Raw genomic sequence first — 19,905 nt, forward strand, 5'->3', positions numbered from 1 at the left:
ATTTGCAGCCCCACCAGCAATGTATGAGTGTACCTTTCTCCCCACATCCTTGCCAACACCTGTTGTTGCTTGTATTCTTGATAATCACCATTCTAATTGGGGTGAGATGGAATCTTAGGGTGGTTTTGATTTGCATTTCTCTTATTACTAGAGATGTTGAACATTTTTCCATATGTTTGTTGATTGCTTGTAGATCTTCTGTGAAGTGTCTATTCATTTCCTTAGCCCATTTGTCGATTGGATTATTTGCATTCTTGGTGTAGAGTTTTTTGAGTTCTTTATAGATTCTGGAGATTAGTGCTCTATCTGAAGTCTGATTAGCAAAGATTTTCTCCCACTCTGTAGGCTCTTTCTTCACATTGCTGATAGTTTCCTTTGCTGAGAGAAAGCTTTTTAGTTTGAATCTATCCCAGTTATTGATTCTTGCTTTTATTTCTTGTGCTATGGGAGTCCTGTTGAGGAACTCTGGTCCTAAGCTGACATGTTGAAGCTCTGGACCTACTTTTTCTTCTATAAGATGCAAGGTCTCTGGTCTGATTCCGAGGTCCTTAATCCATTTTGAGTTTAGTTTCATGCACGGTGAGAGATATGGGTTTAGTTTCATTCTGTTGCATATGGATTTCCAATTCTCCCAGCACCATTTGTTGAAGAGGCTATCTTTTCTCCATTGCATATTTTTGGCCCCTTTGTCTAGTATGAGAAAATTGTATTTATTTGGGTTTGTGTCCGTGTCCTCTATTCTGTACCATTGATCTACCTGTTTATTTTGGTACCAATACCATGCCGTTTTTGTTACTATTGCTTTGTAGTAGAGTTGAAGATCTGGTATTGCGATACCCCCTGCTTCACTCTTTCTGCCAAGGATTGCTTTAGCTATTCTGGGTTTTTTATTCTTCCACATGAATTTCATAATTGCTTGCTCTATTTCTGCAAGGTACATCATTGGGATTTTAAGTGGAATTGCATTGAATCTGTATAGCACTTTTGGTAGTATGGCCATTTTGACAATATTAATTCTTCCTATCCAAGAACATGGGAGATCTTTCCATCTTCTAAGGTTTCCTTTAATTTCTTTCTTTACTGTTCTGTAGTTCTCATTGTAGAGGTCTTTCACCTCTTTTGTGAGATTGATTCCCAAGTATTTTATTTTTTTTGGTGCTATTGTGAATGGGGTAGTTTTCCTAATTTCTCTTTCTGAAGATTCATCACTTATGTATAAAAATGCATTAGATTTATGTGCATTGACGTTATATCCTGCTACTTTACTGAATTCACTTATGAGTTCTAAAAGTTTTCTGGTGTAATTTCCTGGTTCCTCTAAGTATATAATCATATCATCAGCAAATAGGGATAGTTTGAGTTCTTCTTTTCCTATTCGTATCCCTTTAATTTCTTTGGTCTGTCTAATTGCTCTGGCTAGAGTTTCGAGGATGATATTGAATAGAAGTGGTGAAAGAGGGCATCCCTGCCTTGTTCCAGTTTTTAGGGGGAATGCTTTCAGTTTTTCACCATTTAGAATGATATTAGCCATGGGCTTAGCATAGATGGCCTTTACAATGTTAAGGAATGTTCCCACTATCCCAATTTTTTCTAGTGTTTTGAGCATGAAGGGTGCTGTATTTTATCAAATGCTTTTTCTGCATCTATTGAAATAATCATGTGATTCTTGACTTTAAGTCTATTGATATGGTGAATTATATTTATTGATTTCCTGATGTTGAACCAACCTTGCATCCCTGGGATGAAACCCACTTGATCATGGTGCACTATCTTTTTAATATGTTTTTGTATGCGATTTGCTAAAATTTTGTTTAGAATTTTTGCATCAATGTTCATTAAGAATATTGGTCTGAAATTTTCTTTCCTCGATGTGTCTCTGTCTGGTTTAGGTATCAGGGTAATATTGGCTTCATAGAATGAGTTTGGGAGGGTTCCCTCCTCTTCTATTTTATGGAATACTTTGAGAAGTATTGGGATGAGCTCTTCTTTAAAGGTTTTGTAGAACTCGACTGAGAACCCATCTGATCCTGGACTTTTCTTTGTCGGTAGACTTTTGATGACTTCTTCTATTTTGTTACTTGAAATTGGTCTATTTAAATTGTGTATGTCCTCCTTGTTCAGTTTAGGCAATTCATATGTCTCTAGAAACCTGTTGATGTCTTTGAAATTTTCTATTTTGTTGGAGTATAGATTTTCAAAATAGCTTCTAATTATGTTTTTTATTTCAGTCGTGTCTGTTGTGATATTTCCTTGTTCATTCCGAATTTTAGTGATTTGGGTTTTCTCTTGTCTTCTCTTTGTTACTGTGGCTAAAGGTTTATCAATTTTGTTTATTTTTTCAAAGAACCAACTATTTATTTTGTCAATTTTTTGTATTGTTTCTTTTGTTTCAATTTCTTTGATTTCAGCGCTGAGTTTAACTATTTCCTGTCTTCTACTACTTTTGGTGTTGATCTGTTCTTCTTTTTCTAGGGCTTTGAGCTGTAGTGTTAGGTCGTTTATTTGTTGAGTTTTACTTCTTTTATTAAATGCGCTCCATGAAATAAATTTTCCTCTAAGTACTGCTTTCCAGTGTGGAGATTCCTCAGAAAGCTTGGAATGGAAACACCATTTGACCCAGCTATCCCACTCCTTGGCCTATACCCAAAGGACTTAAAATCAGCATACTACAGAGATACAGCCACATCAATGTTCATTGCTGCTCAATTCACCATAGCCAGATTGTGGAACCAACCTAGATGCCCTTCAGTTGATGAATGGATAAAGAAACTGTGGCATATTTATACAATGGAATATTACTCCGCAATGAAGAATGATAAAATTATGGCATTTGTAGGCAAATGGACGAAATTGGAGAATATCATGCTAAGTGAGATAAGCCAATCTCAAAAAACTAAAGGACGAATGATCTCACTGATAAGTGGATGAGGACATATAATGGGGGTTGGGAGGGGTTAGCATTAGGTTTAGGGTTAGGTTTAGAGTTAGGCTAAGGAGAGCAGTAAGAATGAAGGAAAGAAAGACTGTATAGAGGGAAAAGAGGGGTGGGAGGGGTGGGGGGGAAGGGAAAAAAATAAACATCATTACCCTATGTAAACGTTAAAATAAATAAACAAAAACAAAAAAAAAAAAGTACTGCTTTCATAGTGTCCCAGGGATTTTGATGTTTCTTTGTTCTCATTTACCTCTAAGAATTTTTTAATTTCCTTCCTAATATCTTCTGTTATCCATTCATCATATAATAGCATATTGTTTAATCTCCAGGTGTTGGAGTAGTTTCTGCTTTTTACTCTTTCATTTATTTCTAATCCATTATGATCTGATAGAATACAAGGTAGTATCTCTATCTTCTTCTATTTGCTAACATTAGCTTTGTGGCATAATATATGGTCTATTTAGAGAAGGATCCATGTGCTGCTGAGAAGAAAATGTATTCGCTCGTTTGGATGGTATATTCTATAAATGTCTGTTAAGTCTAAATTATTGATTGTGTTATTGAGATCTATGGTTTCTTTGTTCAATTTTTGTTTGGAAGATCTGTCCAGTGGTGAGAGAGGTGTGTTAAAATCACCTAGTATTATTGTGTTATGGTCTATTTGGTTTCTAAAATTGAGAAGGATTTGTTTGACATACATGGATGAGCCACTGTTTGGGGCATAGATGTTTATGATTGTTATATCTTGCTGATTTATGCTTCCCTTAAGCAGTATGAAATGTCCTTCTTTATCCCTTCTGACTAACTTTGGCTTGAAGTCCACATTATCTGAAATGAGGATGGATACTCCAATTTTTTTGCTGAATCCATGTGCATGGTATGTTTTCCCCCATCCTTTCACCTTTAGTCTATGGGTATTTCTTTCTATGAGGTGAGTCTCTTGCAGGCAACATATTGTTGGATCTTTCTTTTTAATCCAATCTGCCAGTCTATGTCTTTTGATTGATGAATTCAGGCCATTAACATTCAGGGTTATTATTGAGGTATGATTTGTATTCCCAGTCATTTGGTTCATTTTTTAAAATTTTATTTATTTATTTATTTTTTTGATACAACTTGGTTCCTCCTTTATTTGACAGTTCCTTTAGGATAATTCCTCCCTTTGCTGATTTGCTTCTTTGTTTTTTATCTCTTCCTTATGGAATATTTTGCTGAGAATGTTCTGTAATGCTGGCTTTCTTTTTGTAAATTCTTTAGCTTTTGTTTATCATGGAATGATTTTATTTCATCGTCAAATATGAAGGTAAGTTTTGCTGGGTATAAGATTCTTGGTTGGCATCCATTTTCTTTCAGAGCTTGAAAAATGTTGTTCCAGGCCCTTCTAGCTTTTAGGATCTGGATTGAAAAATCTGCTGATGTCCGTATAGGTTTCCCCCTGAATGTAATTTGGTTCTTTTCTCTCACAGCCTTTAAAATTCTGTCTTTATTTTGTATGTTAGGTATTTTCGTTATAATGTGCCTTGGTGTGGGTTTGTTGTAATTTTGTGTATTTGGAGTCCTATAAGCCTCTTGAACTTGATTTTCCATTTCATTCTTCAGATTTGGGAAATTTTCTGATACTATTTCATTGAATAGATTGTTCATTCCTTTGGTTTGTTTCTCTAAGCCTTCCTCAATCCCAATAATTCTTAAATTTGGCCTTTTCGTGATATCCCATAGTTCTTGGAGATTCTGTTCATGATTTCTTACTATCTTCTCTGTTTGTTCAACTTTATTTTCAAGGTTAAATATTTTGTCTTCAGTATCTGAGGTTCTGTCTTCCAGGTGTTCTATCCTATTGGTTATGCTTTCTATGGAGTTCTTAATTTGGTTTATTGTTTCCTTCATTTCAAGGATTTCTGTTTGGTTTTTTTTTCAATATCTCTAACTCTTTATTGAAATGATCTTTTGCTTCCTGAATTTGCTCTTTTAACTGTTGATTGGTGGGATCATTCAATGCTTGCATTTGCTCTTTCATCTCATCATTCAGTGCCTGCATTTGCTCTTTCATCTCATCATTTGCTTCCCTTATGTTAATTATGTACATTCTGAACTCCCTTTCTGTCATTTCTTCTGCCATGCTGTCGTTGGATTTTATTGATGTAACATTTATATTTGTTTGGGGCATTTTCTTCCCTTGTTTTCTCATATTGTTCAGGAATCAGTGGGTCATTAAGATATTGCAGATTTCCTCTATTGACTTATAATGTCCCTGAATATTGCTAGTATATCCCCTCTTATCCTTCAGTAACCTGAAGTCTTGGAGGAAGTTGATAATGCGGTGCTCCACAAGGAAGCTGCCTCTCTAGGGGTGGTGACCTTCAGGTGGGGTATATTCCCTGATAGTGGGCAGAGGTGCCTCCACTTGTTGACCAATGGTCATCCAAAGGGGAACTAGGCTGCTGGCTGAGGCAAGGCCTGTTTGTGCCTGTGTCTCTGGTTTTACCGTCCTTGTGGGAAAACCTCACCCGGCGGGGAAGACTTACCCGGTAGGGAGGTCTCACTGGTCAGTTCCCCTCCTAGAGGTTCCCCTCAATCTATAACTACCGCCTCGGCTGGGCTGTCTTCCTCTGCAAAGTTCCCAGGGGCCCGGACCTACCTCCTGGGCCTGGGAGCCTCACCCTTCGCAGACGCGTCTCCTTAGGCTGCCTCTCCTCAGAGAATCTTCCCACAGTCCTGGAAACTTCACTCCGCCCTAAGCGTGTCTCTGTTTGGCTCTTCCACCAAGAAGCCGCCTAGGTCCTGGGACCTGCTCTGCACCTAATCACCTGGCTATGCGGCCCCTCCTCTGAGCAGCCACCTGGAGCCCCATACAGTCACTCCGAGTCCCAGCGACCTGCCATACGCCTCTTCCTCTGGACAGCTGCCCGGTGTTCCAGCGTGGTCACTGGGAGTCCAAGCAACTCACTTCACGTCTCCTCCTCCTGCCAACCACCCCTAGCCCTAGGCAGTCATTCCGAGTCCAAGTGACCCGCCCTGTTCCTCCTCCTCCTCGGGGTAGCCCCCCGGGTGTTCAGGAGCGGTCGCTCCGAAACCAAGCGACCCACCGCGCTCCTCCTCCGGGCAGACCACTGGTGTTCAGGAGTGGTTGCTTTGAGTCCAAACAACTCACCACTTGCCTCTTCCTCTGAGCAGCCACCCGGAGCTCTGATGCAGTCACTCCTAGTCCAAGTGACCTGCTGCGCTCCTCCTCTTCCTCCGGGCAACCCCCCGGTGTTCAGAAGCAGTTGCTCCAAGCGTTGTGCTGAGCCGCCTCCTTGCTGAGCAACTCTACTTCACAGAGTTCCCTGCGTTCCGAGGCTACCGCCCCATTCGGGACGCCTCCCCAACGGGAGAGACTCACCCGGCGGCTTTGAGTTGGTCCCAAGTCTCTCACTATCTCCTCTTTTGAATCCTGTGTCCTGAAGCAACATGAAATGCAGCCACCCTCTAGTCCGCCATCTTGAAAAAATGAAAAGTGTTTTCTTGATCACAGTTTCTATAGTTCCAACCTATAGAATAAAATAGTGATGTATTGAACTTCCCCTTGTACGATTATAACTTCATCTAGATAAATATAGAACCTGTTATAAGGAAGGTATTGTTTCAGTTACTATTATAGTTTACTAACTACTTTAAAAACTTCCTGTGGCTGTGTTTTGTCGGGGAAATAAGGCCATTTAGCATTTTTCAGTTTTCTGAGTTTAATACATTTTTTCATTTTTAAGACACTTTCTCCCTACCTGTCAACAATTGAAATTGCATCTTGTGATCAGTACCATATCGTTGTTTAATTGGCAGGGCTTTTTTCTTTCTTATTACATAAAATAATGGTATGTCTTAAAATTGGTGATGTGATTGTTAATTTTATATGTCTGTTTGACTGGACCACAGGTGCCCATACATTTGATAAACATTATGCTGAATGGATCTGTGTTTCTGGATGAGATGAACGTTTGATTTAATAGACCAAGTAAAATAGATTGCCCTTCAAGTGTTGATGGGCCTCAACTAGTCAGTTGCAGATTAGAACAAATAATAAAAGGAAACTCGTGCCCAACTGCCTAGAACTGGGACCTTAGACTTCGTTGTAAACTAAAATATTGGCTCTTTTGGGTCTGTAGCTTGCTGACTTAGATTTTGGGGCTTAACCTAAAGTTGTATATGAGCCAGTGTTTCATAATAAATCTGTTTATATGTATTTGCATGTACATCTTTTTGGTTCTTTTTCTCTGGAAAATGCTAATACAAATAAAATTTGATAAAATACAGTAATTGAGGGACTGAAAGTATAGTTCACTGGTAAAGTACTTGCCTAGCATGCAAGTGGGTGTGGGTTCAATCCCCAGAACTCAAAACAAAACAAAACAGTAATTGAGGATGCTCTGAATGTCTTCTACACAAAAGGTGTGGTGGATTTGGAGAGCATTCACACCAGCCAAAGTCATGGAAGTTGAACTGTGAGGGAAAAGATACTATAAAGATGCTTTGGTTCTATTCCAGGGTAGTTTTCTGGAAATGAGGAGCCAAGGTATAGGAGCTTTTGTGCCAGAAGGGGCAGAGTAGACAGTTTTCTTCCTAGCACTGCAATATAAAATACTGGGTGTGCTGGGTTAGATTTCTTTATCTATGAATGAACTGGTTGGACGAAGGGTTTTTGAAGATCTCTTCCACTTACCAGGTTCTCAGAAATCAGTTTTTTTTTTTTTTTCCAGTGAGTGCAGAGTACTTATACCTTATAGTGTATTTATACCTTATAATGTATAAATAATCAGACTCTCTTGCACAAGGCTGAAACATCAATAATATCAGATTCCAGGGCAACTGACTCTGCATAAGAACATAATCTGATGATGGATTGGGTTTTCTAGGTTGCAATGTTTGTGCCAAAAATGGTGGCCTTCGAGATTGAGTTTCTGTTGAATTTGAAGCCATGTTGAAGAAGCAGCATTTTCTGAAGTAAAAATTTACAGGTTCATCCCAAAAGGTTTGCAAGATAAGGACTGACTTAGATCAGTATGGAAATTTTAAGGCCGTAGGGCTTTTGACATCCAATAAAGGATCTAGATTCCCTAAGAAGGAAGTCCTCAATATAAAATGTGACAAGAGGGCCATAAGCTTTAGAAAAGATTACTTTTCTTTTGTGAGAAAGGGTTATGGGGTAGGATATTTCAGTCCAAATATTATGGGAGAGTAGATGTTGAAAATTAGTGTTATTCAGTTTTGTTTAAGGAAGTGAGAGACATGGTACCTGGCAGGCCTCAGTATTCTGGTTCCTAGAAAAGCAGACTCTGATGAAGGAAGTGGTGAATGGAACATCTTGCCTGCCCATCTGACTCACTTTAGTATTGACCAATCCGCCTTCTGATCACAATTGTAGGTTCCCCAAATCATAATCTTAGCCCAGGGATGCTCCAGAACATACAGTAATCCCCTGTATATAATTATAATAAACAGATTTCAATTGGACCTCAGCTGGTATCTTACCCACTGTTGTGTGATGCTGTTCCCAAGGGTCCATCAGATGTCTGTACCTGCACAGGACCTGGGGCTCTGCTTATAGCCTCACTGACTTTCTCTCTGGCTGCATGAGCCACAGTACAATCCCATGAGAGAAGTATATCCCTAAAGGGCTATTATGGCATTTCAGAGAGAGGAAAAAAAAATCTATGCCTGAACAAAGACCTAAAAGGCTTATGCAGAGATAGTTAGAAATGACATTTTATGAAGAACCATTTCAGAATATACAAATTTTATTTGTTTGGATATAACGTGTGAAAGAGGATTAGATAAGTTGTTTGTTTTTACTGTATGTGCTTTGTCCCTAAATTCTGTAAAATTGACATGATTGGCGTTAACCTTGAATAATTTAAGATCGGTCTGTTTTGATGGATCAAATACTAAATAGTTAAGTTCAATGAAGTTACTTTTTGCAAAGGGTTGTTAAGACTCAAGGCAGGCTTACAGGTCCACATACTGTATGATCTTTGTTGAGAGGCGTTCTTATCTTTGTTGTCTCATTTTTAAGTTGTGGATGTTTTCTCTTAATCAAAAGAGAGGTGATAACAATGATGTTCAGGGCACAATAATATTTGCTTTAGAAAAGTTAAAAGTCATATACTAAGGGGTTAGTGGTGTTCCTCTATTGGTAGAGCACTTGCCTAGCATGCACAAGTCCTTGCTTTCAATCCCCAGCACTGGGGGGAAAAAAGGTCACATTACTTGTATTATATGAGGAAAACAAAGAGAATAAAACTCACCTGTGAATCCTGTTACTGAGAAAATCATCACTATACCTTTTACTGATCTTTCCAGACTTCTGTGCCTCATGTGTCTAAAAATATGCCTTGAATGGGTGGGGGGGGTCCTCTGTTTTTAATTTTACAAAAATAAAGCGAACATACAGGTCTTTTAAATCTACATCTCTTAGAATTCCCATTGCAATAAAAGGCTCTTTTCCACTGAGACCTGGTATTTTATGTTAGGCCCTACTTTCTGTGTCAAGGTAGGTACTTCACATGCAGGCATTAATTACTGTGGTGCTCTTGTTTCTGCTTTCAGGTTGGCAGCCTCGATGGTTCCTTCTCTGTGGGGGAATATTATCCTATTATGATTCTCCTGAAGATGCCTGGAAAGGTTGCAAAGGGAGCATCCAAATGGCAGTCTGTGAAATTCAAGGTGAGAAATAAGCAGCTTGCTAGTTTTTTCTGTCTCCCAGAAAAAAATAAAGCACTAACTTCTACCTGCTTTTCTCTGTGCTCCTGCAATAGAGACCAGCTATGTAGTGTTATGTCCCAAAGGAAAGGCTTGCAAATACAACTTAAAATTGCAGTCAACTCTTGCAAGGAGATTGGTTAAGAGGTGGTCACAATAAATGAGAACAAAGGTATCAGCTAGCGCTCATTCTTTAGTCACCTGCCCACTTCAGGCCAGTGGCTATTTGCAGAACTTATTTAAGTCTTTTTACTGCAGCATCAAACACTTCTGTGTTTAACAAGATGAATACACACACACATATGCATGCATGCATACCCATGCCTGGTCTGTGCTTAGCACTCAAAATAAGCAAAAGTCTAACAGACTGGCATACATCTTTATGTCTTGGTTTTGGAATCTTGAAAACTGATGATCATATCTGACTAAAAAGAAAAACAGATGAGAATTGGGAAGGAAGGATGGAGAATGTGGTTAAAATGTGGTTTGTATTTCTTCTTCTAAAAGGTTCTGAGAGAATTTGTGTGTGTGTGTGTGTGTGTGTGTGTGCGTGTACGTGTGCGTGTGTGCATGTGTGCATGCATGTGTGCGTGCGTATGTGTGTATGTGATGTGTAGTATTGAGAATTGAACCCGGGGTGCTCTGTCATAGAGCTACATCCCCAGCCTTTTTTATTTTTTATTTTGAGACAGGACTTCACTAAGTTGCCCAGACTGGCTTTGAAATTGATATCCTCCTACCTCAGCCTCCCAAGTAGCTGAAGTTATATGAAATGCCACCATAATCTGCCTGTGGGGGAATTCTTACACTTTTGGTCTGACTTGTCAAGAGAAGTAGAAGACAAAAAAATTATTGTGTTCTTGATTTCTTCCCAATAAAACCAGGAATATAAAGAACATACCCTTGCTCATTGGCATGGTTTTTTTTTTTTGTTTGTTTGTTTGTTTTGTGGCAGGGGAGGTTACTGGGGATTGAATTCAGGGCACTCAACCATTGAGCCACATCCCCAGTCCTATTTTGTATTTTATTTAGAGGCAGGATCTCACTGAGTTGCTTAGTGCCTCGCTTTTGCTGAATCTGGCTTTGAAATTGAAATCCTCCTGCCTCAGCCTCCCTAGCCACTGGGATTACAGGCATGCCCTCTTGCCTGGCATGTTTTTAAATTTGTTTTATGTGACTTTAACAAAATGCCTGAGACTAGGAATATATAAGAAAAGAGATTTATTTAGCTAACAGTTTTGGGGGCTGGAAGTCCAGAGTGTCATGCTGGTATTGGCAAGGGCCCCCTTAACTGCATCACATCATGGTAGGATCTTGTACAAGAGGAAGAGATCATATGGTGAAATGGGAAGCCAGAGAGACTGGGAATGGACAGGTTTTGTTCTCTTGTAACAACCATCTTGCAATTACTGACCAGGGTATCATGAGAACTATATTAATGCCTTCTGAGAGGATAGTTCTCCCAGTGACTTCAATTAAGTTCTACTTTTCACTGGTTCTACTGTCTCTTAATATCACCATACTGGGGACCCAGGTTCCAACAAATGTACCTTTTGGAGACAAATCACATCTAAACTATAGCATGCAAGTCTTTTGGGCCCTAAAGTAATATACTTTACACACATACAAGTAAAAAGAAAGATTCCCTCTCAATTCTGATAAATGATCAATTTAACCCAAAAGTTAAAATACATGACTCAAAAAAAAAAAAAAAAAAAAAGATAGGGTGGAGGCTACCTAGACTGGTCTCTGACTACCTAGACTGGTCTCTGACTTCCTTCTGCCTTGCTCCCAGTTCATTCTGTAGATAATACGCGCATGGACCTGATAATCCCTGGGGAACAGTATTTCTACTTGAAGGCCAGAAGTGTAGCTGAGAGACAGCGGTGGCTGGTGGCCCTGGGATCAGCCAAGGCTTGCCTGACAGACAGCAGGACCCAGAAGGAGAAAGGCAAGTATGGATTGAACTTTAATCTGGGAACCTTAGAATCACCTACTGGCATCTCTGGGTTCCTGTTATTTGTTATCTTGCCCTGATCACCTAGGCAACATTTTGTGTCACTTAAATGCTGTGTTTCTCAGTAGAGCTTAAATCAGGGTCCATACCTAACGCTTTTTTCTTGGCATGTGGAAAGAGTGCAGGCTTTCAAGTTAGACACAACTACATTCAAATGATGTCTTCATAGTTTATTGACTGTGTAACTTGGCATGATCACTTAGCCTTTCTGAGCCTCAATTATCTTATTGTTTAAAAAGAGGTCATATCTACCTTAATATGTGAGGATTAGTGATATGAAATGGTGTAGGGTCCTACCAGATACAAAGTTGACCTTGGGGAAGAATTACTGAGCCAGAGATACTTTGGTTGGTTCAGGGTGTTTTCTACTAGTTATACCCTGCTGTCTCTTACCTCTGCCTAAGGTGGGATGGATACTTAATCGTGAGATTGCTGTTACTGATGCTCATTAACTTGACATGATTAGACCTCCTGAGAACTGTGGTGCAACTTTCTTTTTCTACAGGGGCAGGAGTATCAGGGCTTACTGCCTAAGTCCTGGGTGCTATTGTTCCAGCCTTGTAGCTGTGTATGTACAATTGAAGAGAGTGACTGGGAGAAGAGGATGGAAAGAAGTATATCAGGCAGTGTTTCTGATGACAGTTGTAGCAGATATGTCTCATTCTTCATGTAGACCTCGTAAAATTATCTCTTTATTTATTTTTTTATTTTTTATTTTTTAGTTGTAGGTGGACACAACATATTTTATTTATTTTTATGTGGTGCTGAGGACCGAACCCAGTGCCTTGCATGTGTGAGGCAGTCGCTCTACCACTGAGCTACCGTCCCAGCCCCTTTATTGGTTATTTTAATGCTAAATTCTAGAGGCTGTCAGCTTTGACTCAGAGCAGGTGGTAATGTGCAACATTTTCATGGAGAGGGAAGAGAGGTGGTAGTAATTTTATCTGAACCCTCAGTGCCAGGGTGGCTAGATATGGCCTTGCTGATAATGGCTGAGTACAATTAGTGTTGACAGGTAGCATGGTGAACCAGTCCTCAGACAGAATAATAAGCAGTGTTCTTGGTGGTAATTGGACATTACAGATCTTTGTTTCCCAGTTAATAGCAGAGCAGTGCAATAGCAGGTAGATTGCTCTGACCCCATCTTAAGCAGAGGGAGAACACTGTTTTACAGAACTGAGACTAAAACTCTGAACCCTAACTATGCTCCCAGTAGTGATAGGAGTGGGTCAGACAAAACGTTGTCCCCTCTTTTTGTACTAGTGATTGTTAATGTGTCTGAAAAATAATGCATATTACTAAAAAACTGGATATGTCCTTTCTCTGATTTTCTTGCTTCTAAATCTTTACCTATCAGATCTGTAATTCATACTTAAACCTCTGATTTAGGGCACAGGTTATATATTCCACTTCTATACAGAATACTAACTAGGAAATTGGTTATTCATTCTGGTAACTACATTACCATCATTTCATTATTTAGAATTTGCTGAGAATACTGAAAACTTGAAAACCAAAATGTCGGAACTAAGACTCTACTGTGACCTCCTTGTTCAGCAAGTAGATAAAACAAAAGAAGTGACCACAACTGGTGTTTCTAATTCTGAGGGTAAAATATTATCTTAGTAATATTATTGATAGTATACATGAAAAATAGCACCAGATTGCTTACAGGTGATGCTTATTTTCATGTAATCCCTGACTACCTTGTTATTTACTATTTTAGGAGAAAAAGTACCACAACTCAACACAGAAATGTATGCATTATAGCATATGGGATCATATAGTTTTTCTTACTGGAATTTCTTCAGGATAATTAATTGATAACATTTGGAACTTTTACCTTTAGTACTGACATACTAAAGTATGTTTCTCCCCAGTTTACATGACTTTGTTGTTGTTGTTTTGTTTTGTTTGGTACTGGGTATTGCACTCAGGGGTGCTCTACCACTGAACCACACCCTCAGCCCTTTTTATTATTTTGAGACAGGGTCTTGCTAAGTTGCCCAGACTGGCCTTGAACTTGGCAGTTCTCCTGCCTCAACTTCCCATGTGGCTAGGATTATCAGCGTATGCCACCATGCCTTGCCCCACTTTACATCCTTTGTAAAAATGGAATCTTACCGTCTTGCAGAACCATATTGTAGTTGTGTCTACTAAGATGTCAGCATAGTGTCTGTCAGCAGTGTGTCTGTCTTCTTTGATGGGAGTGACAGGATTTTACATATCAACAGTAAATATTGTCTTTTGGAATAGACCAGTACTTTCAGAGATGGAGACACAGTTTGGTTCCTCTCTATCATTAGCAAGAACTGCATTTTTTAACATTGATTAATAAAATTGTCATTCACTTACCTTGAAACATAAGTGATCTCTCTTGTGTTAAGCTATTAAATGGCCTACATAAACCAGAGAGCATCTCTGCTTTGCTTTCAAGTTATAATCTGACAACTGATATCTACAACGTGAAGAATCTGCAGATTATTTAGTGGTTTTAATTCATTTTTTTAGGTAATAGAACACCATGCTACTAGTAATACATCTTTGAGGTCTTTCTAAAAAAAAAGGCTATTTAACTTACTTTCATTCACTTCCTTTTGGGCTCTCTCATTTATTCATCAGCTGCCTGTTATGTATAGATGCTTTGCTGGCAGGGGGTGGGAAGGGAGGACCAAAAACCATTTTAGTCCTGTTCCTACAAAGTTTGTAGTTTAGAGCAGTGATTGTCAACTCAGAGCAGCTGTGCCCACCAGGAAACATTTGGTAATATCTAGAACATGATTGAAAGAGTACCACTGGCATCTAGTGGGTAGAAGCCAGGATGCTGCTTAACATCTTTAAATGGGCAGAAGGGTTGTGCCCTGCCCTTGTACACACAGGCCCCCCAAATTAGCCAGCCCAAAATATCATTGGTGCTGAGTTGAGAAGCCTTGGTTTTAGAGAAGGGAAAATATGAATGTAGCAGTCTTTAATTTCAAGAAAGAAAGTGCTTATGGAAGTGCTGTGGGAACTTGTTTATGAACAGTATTGTCCACAACCAACATCATCACCTGGGAGCTTATTAGACATACAAAGGCGAGAAAAATAGACCACTAAGATGTCTCCTGATTCTCCAGATAGTGTGTGGCCTCATTTTCCAGAACAACTTACTAATACCAATATCCAGAAGAAAAATGCCCTGAATAAATAAACTTTACACTGAAGAAATAAACTAACTCACGGGAAAAAAATCAATTAGGTTTTTAAAGGAATTCTAATTGTTGAAACCTTGTGGATTCTTCCATACTGAAAGCAGATGATCTGTTTTACTGGAAGCTCCACAGTACTTCTGTGCCCAGCACTTGGCACAGTGCTCTTATAATGTTATTGAGCAGAAAGAAGTTCTTGCCTTTATATGGAGCAGTGGTTGAGTGTGAAGGGTAAAATAGAACATGAGGTCTGTGTATGGTAAATAGATAAATTGGGCTAGCTCAGAATTATTTTTAAATAATTGACACACATTTTTGTTCAGCAAAATAAGTGGGTACATTATTATTATTTTGTGGATAAAAATCTGTAAAGGCATAACACAGTTGGACTTTGTCTTTTTTGGCAAGACAAAACATCTCTAGTAATTAGAGAAATGCAAATTAAAACAACTCTAAGATTTCATTTTATTCCAATTAGAATGGTTATTATTAAGAACACAAGCAATAATAGGTGTTGGCGTGGATGTGGGGAAAGAGGCACACTTGCACATTGCTGGTGGAGTTGCAAATTGGTGCAGCTACTCTGGAAAGCAGTATGGAGAGTCCTCAGAAAACTTGGAATGGACCCACCTTTTGGCCCAGTTATCCCACTCCTCAGTTTATATCCAAAGGACTTAAAATCAGCATACTACAGTAACACAGTCACGTCAATGTTTATAGCAGCTCAATTCACAATGGCTAGATTGTGGAACCAACCTAGATTCCCTTCAACAGATGAATGGATAAAGAAACCGTGGTATATATACACAATGGAGTATTATTCAGCCATAAAGAATAAAATTATGGCATTTACAGGTAAATGGATGGAATTGGAGAATATCATACTAAGTGAAATAAGCCAATTCCAAAAACCAAAGGCTAAATGTTTTCTCTGATAAGTGGATGATGATACATAATGGGGGTGGGGGGTAAGAGAAGAATGGAGGAATTGATTATGTAGAGAGAAAGAAGAGGGGGAAAGGGGCAAGGGTATGAAAGATGGTGGAATGAGACATACATCATTCTCCTATATACATGTATGATTACACGGATGATGTGAATCTACATCATGTTCAACCATAGAACGAAAAATTGTACCCCACTTGTGTGATGAATCAAAATGCAGTCTGTAAAAAACAAATTAATTAATTAAAAAAAAAAAGAGTCTTCCACTTTGGTCATTTTGTAGGAGGGAATTGATGTGGGAACTCTGCTGAAATCGACCTGCAATACTTTTCTGAAGACCTTGGAAGAATGCATGCAGATTGCAAATGCAGCCTTCACCTCTGAGCTGCTTTATCGTACTCCCCCAGGATCACCGCAACTGGCCATGCTCAAGTCCAGCAAGGTAAAAAGTCTAGTTCAGTTTGGCTGCATCAGCGTATAACGAAAAATTGAAAAGTAATATCCTTTGGTGACTGATGAAGACTTTTTAGAGGACTATTTTATTTCTAATTTTTGTATGTCCTCAGTCCCCCATATCTAGTAAGTTATTTTTGGCAGTTTGACCACATGTGCACAGGTATCTCTAATTTAGCCCTTTCTCTCCAACCCCCCTGTAAATGAGTCTTGCTAGAATTGTGGTGGCCTTCTTACTACCTTCAACCTGACTCTTCCAGTCAGCTGACAATATTTCTATTAATGTAGTATAAATTGGCCTGTTTTACCTAAACTTTTCAGTGATTCCTTCATTGCCTTTAGGTTAAAGACAAAACTTTTTAGCCCCTTCTCACATCATCAACCTCTTTTCCTAACATTTCCTGGCATGAGTGTATTGCCTGTCATCATCCCCACACCTTTATGTTGTTTCACATTTCTGAGAATGCCCATCTCACTCTTTCCCAGGACAGCTCCTATTCATCTTCCCAAAATTCCTAGGTTGTCTTAAGGGTTCCTCCTTCTCATATCTCCCTATTTTAGCTCTGTTCTCTGTTGAAGCTACCTTAAGGGAAGGGATTGCCTGGTGTTTGTTTACCTTCCTACTTCATATGTTGTAACAATACTTTGCCATAGTTTGCTGTGTATTAACATTTAATTAGCATAGCTGAAATTTCAAAGAAACCCACTCACCAGGACTTTGGCTCTGATAATTAGGACTTTGAAAAAGGCCACCTTTCTTTTCCTTAAAAATTCGGGTACCTGTGTTTCATTTAATAAGATGGGCTAGTTGGTATCAACTCCATTTTAGGAAGACCTAAAATGACTATTGATAGGTGGGGTGATATTATGTTATGGTCATATTTAGCACTTTTGTGTGTGATAGAATTCTAAATGATACTCCATTGGAAATAAACTTTATTTCTTTGCTTCTTTTAAAGATGAAACATCCAGTTGTACCAATTCACAATTCATTGGAAAGGTATGTAACATTTTTTGTTCTTTCAAAAAAAATAGTTATTGTTATTCTTTGTTTAAAAAAAGGGAATGATTTTTTGATCTTATGTTGGTTTTTCTTGTGATTTGAGATGTACCAGACTTTCTTCTTTTGGGTGAGCCTGAAGCAATGCAGACATTTAGCACTAATGGGAAAGTGTTGGTATTTGCTCTAGGATATAGATCATATTCAGTAACTTTTTAATCTTTCTGGAGTTAATGAAGGTTAGATCTTCTTTTTAAGAGGAATTAAATATTGACTTAATATTTGCTTTTATCCAGAAACATGTTATTCTGTTTCGTTTAGAAATAAAAAACCTTAAGTGATTTTTATAGGTTGAAAACTTCACTTAATATCAAAATCTAAACTATTTCTATTCTTCCAAATGCTCTTTCAATTAAAAAAAAACTTAAAAAAAAAAAGTACACTCTGGGCTGGAGATGTAGCTTAGCAGTAAAGCACTTAACTTGTCTGGCATGTGTGAGGCCTTGGGTTCATCCTCAGCACCACAAAAAAAGGTACACATTTACATAGTCACTGGGTCTTTATTTATGTTGTATAGGCATTCCCATGTATTGATACAATCCAGATATTTGTCCTTTCAAATTATTACTTAATAGTACATCTTTATATACTGTTTTTTACTTCTTATAAGAATTATTCCCAATTTGGTTGTTCTCTAGTTTTCTAAATTTTTCTACTAGAAAGCTCTCTGTAGATTTTTTTTAATTTTATTTTTTAGATATTGCCTCTGCATACCCCCATATTTTTAATTGCTAGATTGAAATAGTGGTTTTTAGAAAATAACAAATGCTTTCCTAGAGTTACCGTAGCTTGAATCCTTTCCCGTTATTTTTATATTTTTGTTCTGATTTCTAATTTGGTTAAGTATAATTCCCTATAATAAGATATTAACAGAGAGAAATAATTATTTCATTTGAATGTTGAATAACTTATTCTGTTACCCTAAAATGTGACAGATCCCTCAAGATGTGTTTGGGTCCTCCTTGAGATGTAGGTTAAGGAATACTCTCTGCTGACCCCAGCATGTGGCTTCTAGACAATAACCGCTAAGCAAACATTTGGAAGTGGTTAGAGGTGTTGAGAAAAAGCCTCCCAGCAGGGAGTTGAAGAAGGTCGAAAAGTGTTAAATGTGGCACCTGGAGAAAGCTGATTGGAAACCAGAGAGCTGTCAATGACTATTTCCTGATGCTGGTAGGGACAGAAAGATTGGTTCACTTCAGGGTACAGGAAGAACCATTAGTGACTCTTTGATTTCTACCACAGATACTTGCCTTGATGTCTGTGGGAGGCTAAGAGGTTTGACTTTGTTTAACAGTTCTTTTAATCAATGTTGAAAGGATTTGGTGATTGTGAACCCTTCCCCCATCCCTCAGAATTAACCTATGGCCTGGGCAACCTATGACAAATCACTGGACTTTTGGTTTTTTTTCTTTATAAAAAATTTTAGGCAAATGGAACTGAACACTTGTGAAAATGGATCTTTAAATATGGAAATAAATGGTGATGAAGATATCCTAAAGAAAAATAAGAGCTCCTTATATTCAAAATCTTCAGAGATAGACTGCAGCATATCAAGTGAAGAAAATACAGAGGATAATATAACAGGTAAAAACAAAAATAAAATTTGAAACAAACACTGAACAATAGAAGATTTGGGGTTTTGATTTATAGCCATGATGTGGCACTTGATAGGGATTAGCCTCAAGGCGGTGTGCTGGGTATTTCTTAAAGAGCATGTTCGCTCAGTAAGACAGGTCACTTGACTGAACAACATTCTGCCATCCCATCTGAGCAGTGTTGATGAGAAAACAAAGAGGAAGTTTCCTGCCTAGTGTTCTTAGCTGGGATGTTCATTGGCTTCAGTGAGCAGTTTTAGATGGTATGAGTATTTCATTGACCCTTCATGGTATGTCTGAAAGTCTTTTGAACTTAGACTATAATGTCAGGCTTAAAAGTGTATGAAATTAGGGAAGTTCAGGTTTTCATTCTCCTGGTTTCTGGTGGGTCTGAGGGTGTCAGAATTCACCAAGCACCAGTCTTTCTTTCTTCTTAAGGCCCAATTTAAGGCACTGTCCTTGCTTTTAAATTAGCTAATTTCATTGGCATTAATCACTAAAAACTCACTCTTCAGAGCAGAGATAAACCATATTAAAGGTTTTAACTGTTTTAAGTGCTTATTAATAATTCAAAAATACAATTTAAAAAACATTTCTTCCCAAATCTGTCCTGAAATAAGAGACCAATTTTTTTTCAGGTTGTTGGGAGAAAAGAAAAAGATGTTAATCCTAGAATGTCTTTTTTAAAAAAAATTTTTTGTTGTTGTAGATGGACACAATACCTTTATTTTATTATTATTTATTTTGTATGGTGCTAAGGATTTCACATGTGCTAAGGATTTCAGTGCTTCACATGTGTTAGGCAAGTGCTCTACCACTGAGCTACACCCCCAGCCCCAATCCTAAAAAATCTTAGTTGTTAATTTAAGAAAAGTAATGCATACAACATTGAAGTCTTATCTCTTAAGTAAATGATAAAGAGAAAAAAATTTTATCAGAACATTGTCATATTTTGTACCCAATAATTTTACTTCTAGGAA

General features: G+C 38.2%; 1 protein-coding gene across 1 annotated transcript in view; it reads left to right on the forward strand.

Moving 5' to 3' along the window:
• Positions 1 to 19,905, forward strand: part of Plekha8 (pleckstrin homology domain containing A8) — a 61,004-nt gene that overhangs the window by 13,336 nt on the left and 27,763 nt on the right. The window contains 6 exon segments of the mRNA XM_047561300.1: positions 9,515 to 9,631; positions 11,463 to 11,618; positions 13,168 to 13,293; positions 16,102 to 16,259; positions 17,230 to 17,270; positions 18,757 to 18,932. Of these exon segments, the coding sequence (XP_047417256.1) occupies positions 9,515 to 9,631; positions 11,463 to 11,618; positions 13,168 to 13,293; positions 16,102 to 16,259; positions 17,230 to 17,270; positions 18,757 to 18,932 (774 nt within the window).

This window comes from Sciurus carolinensis, chromosome 8 (genome assembly GCF_902686445.1).
Source record: "Sciurus carolinensis chromosome 8, mSciCar1.2, whole genome shotgun sequence".
NCBI classification, from domain to species: Eukaryota; Metazoa; Chordata; class Mammalia; order Rodentia; family Sciuridae; genus Sciurus; species Sciurus carolinensis.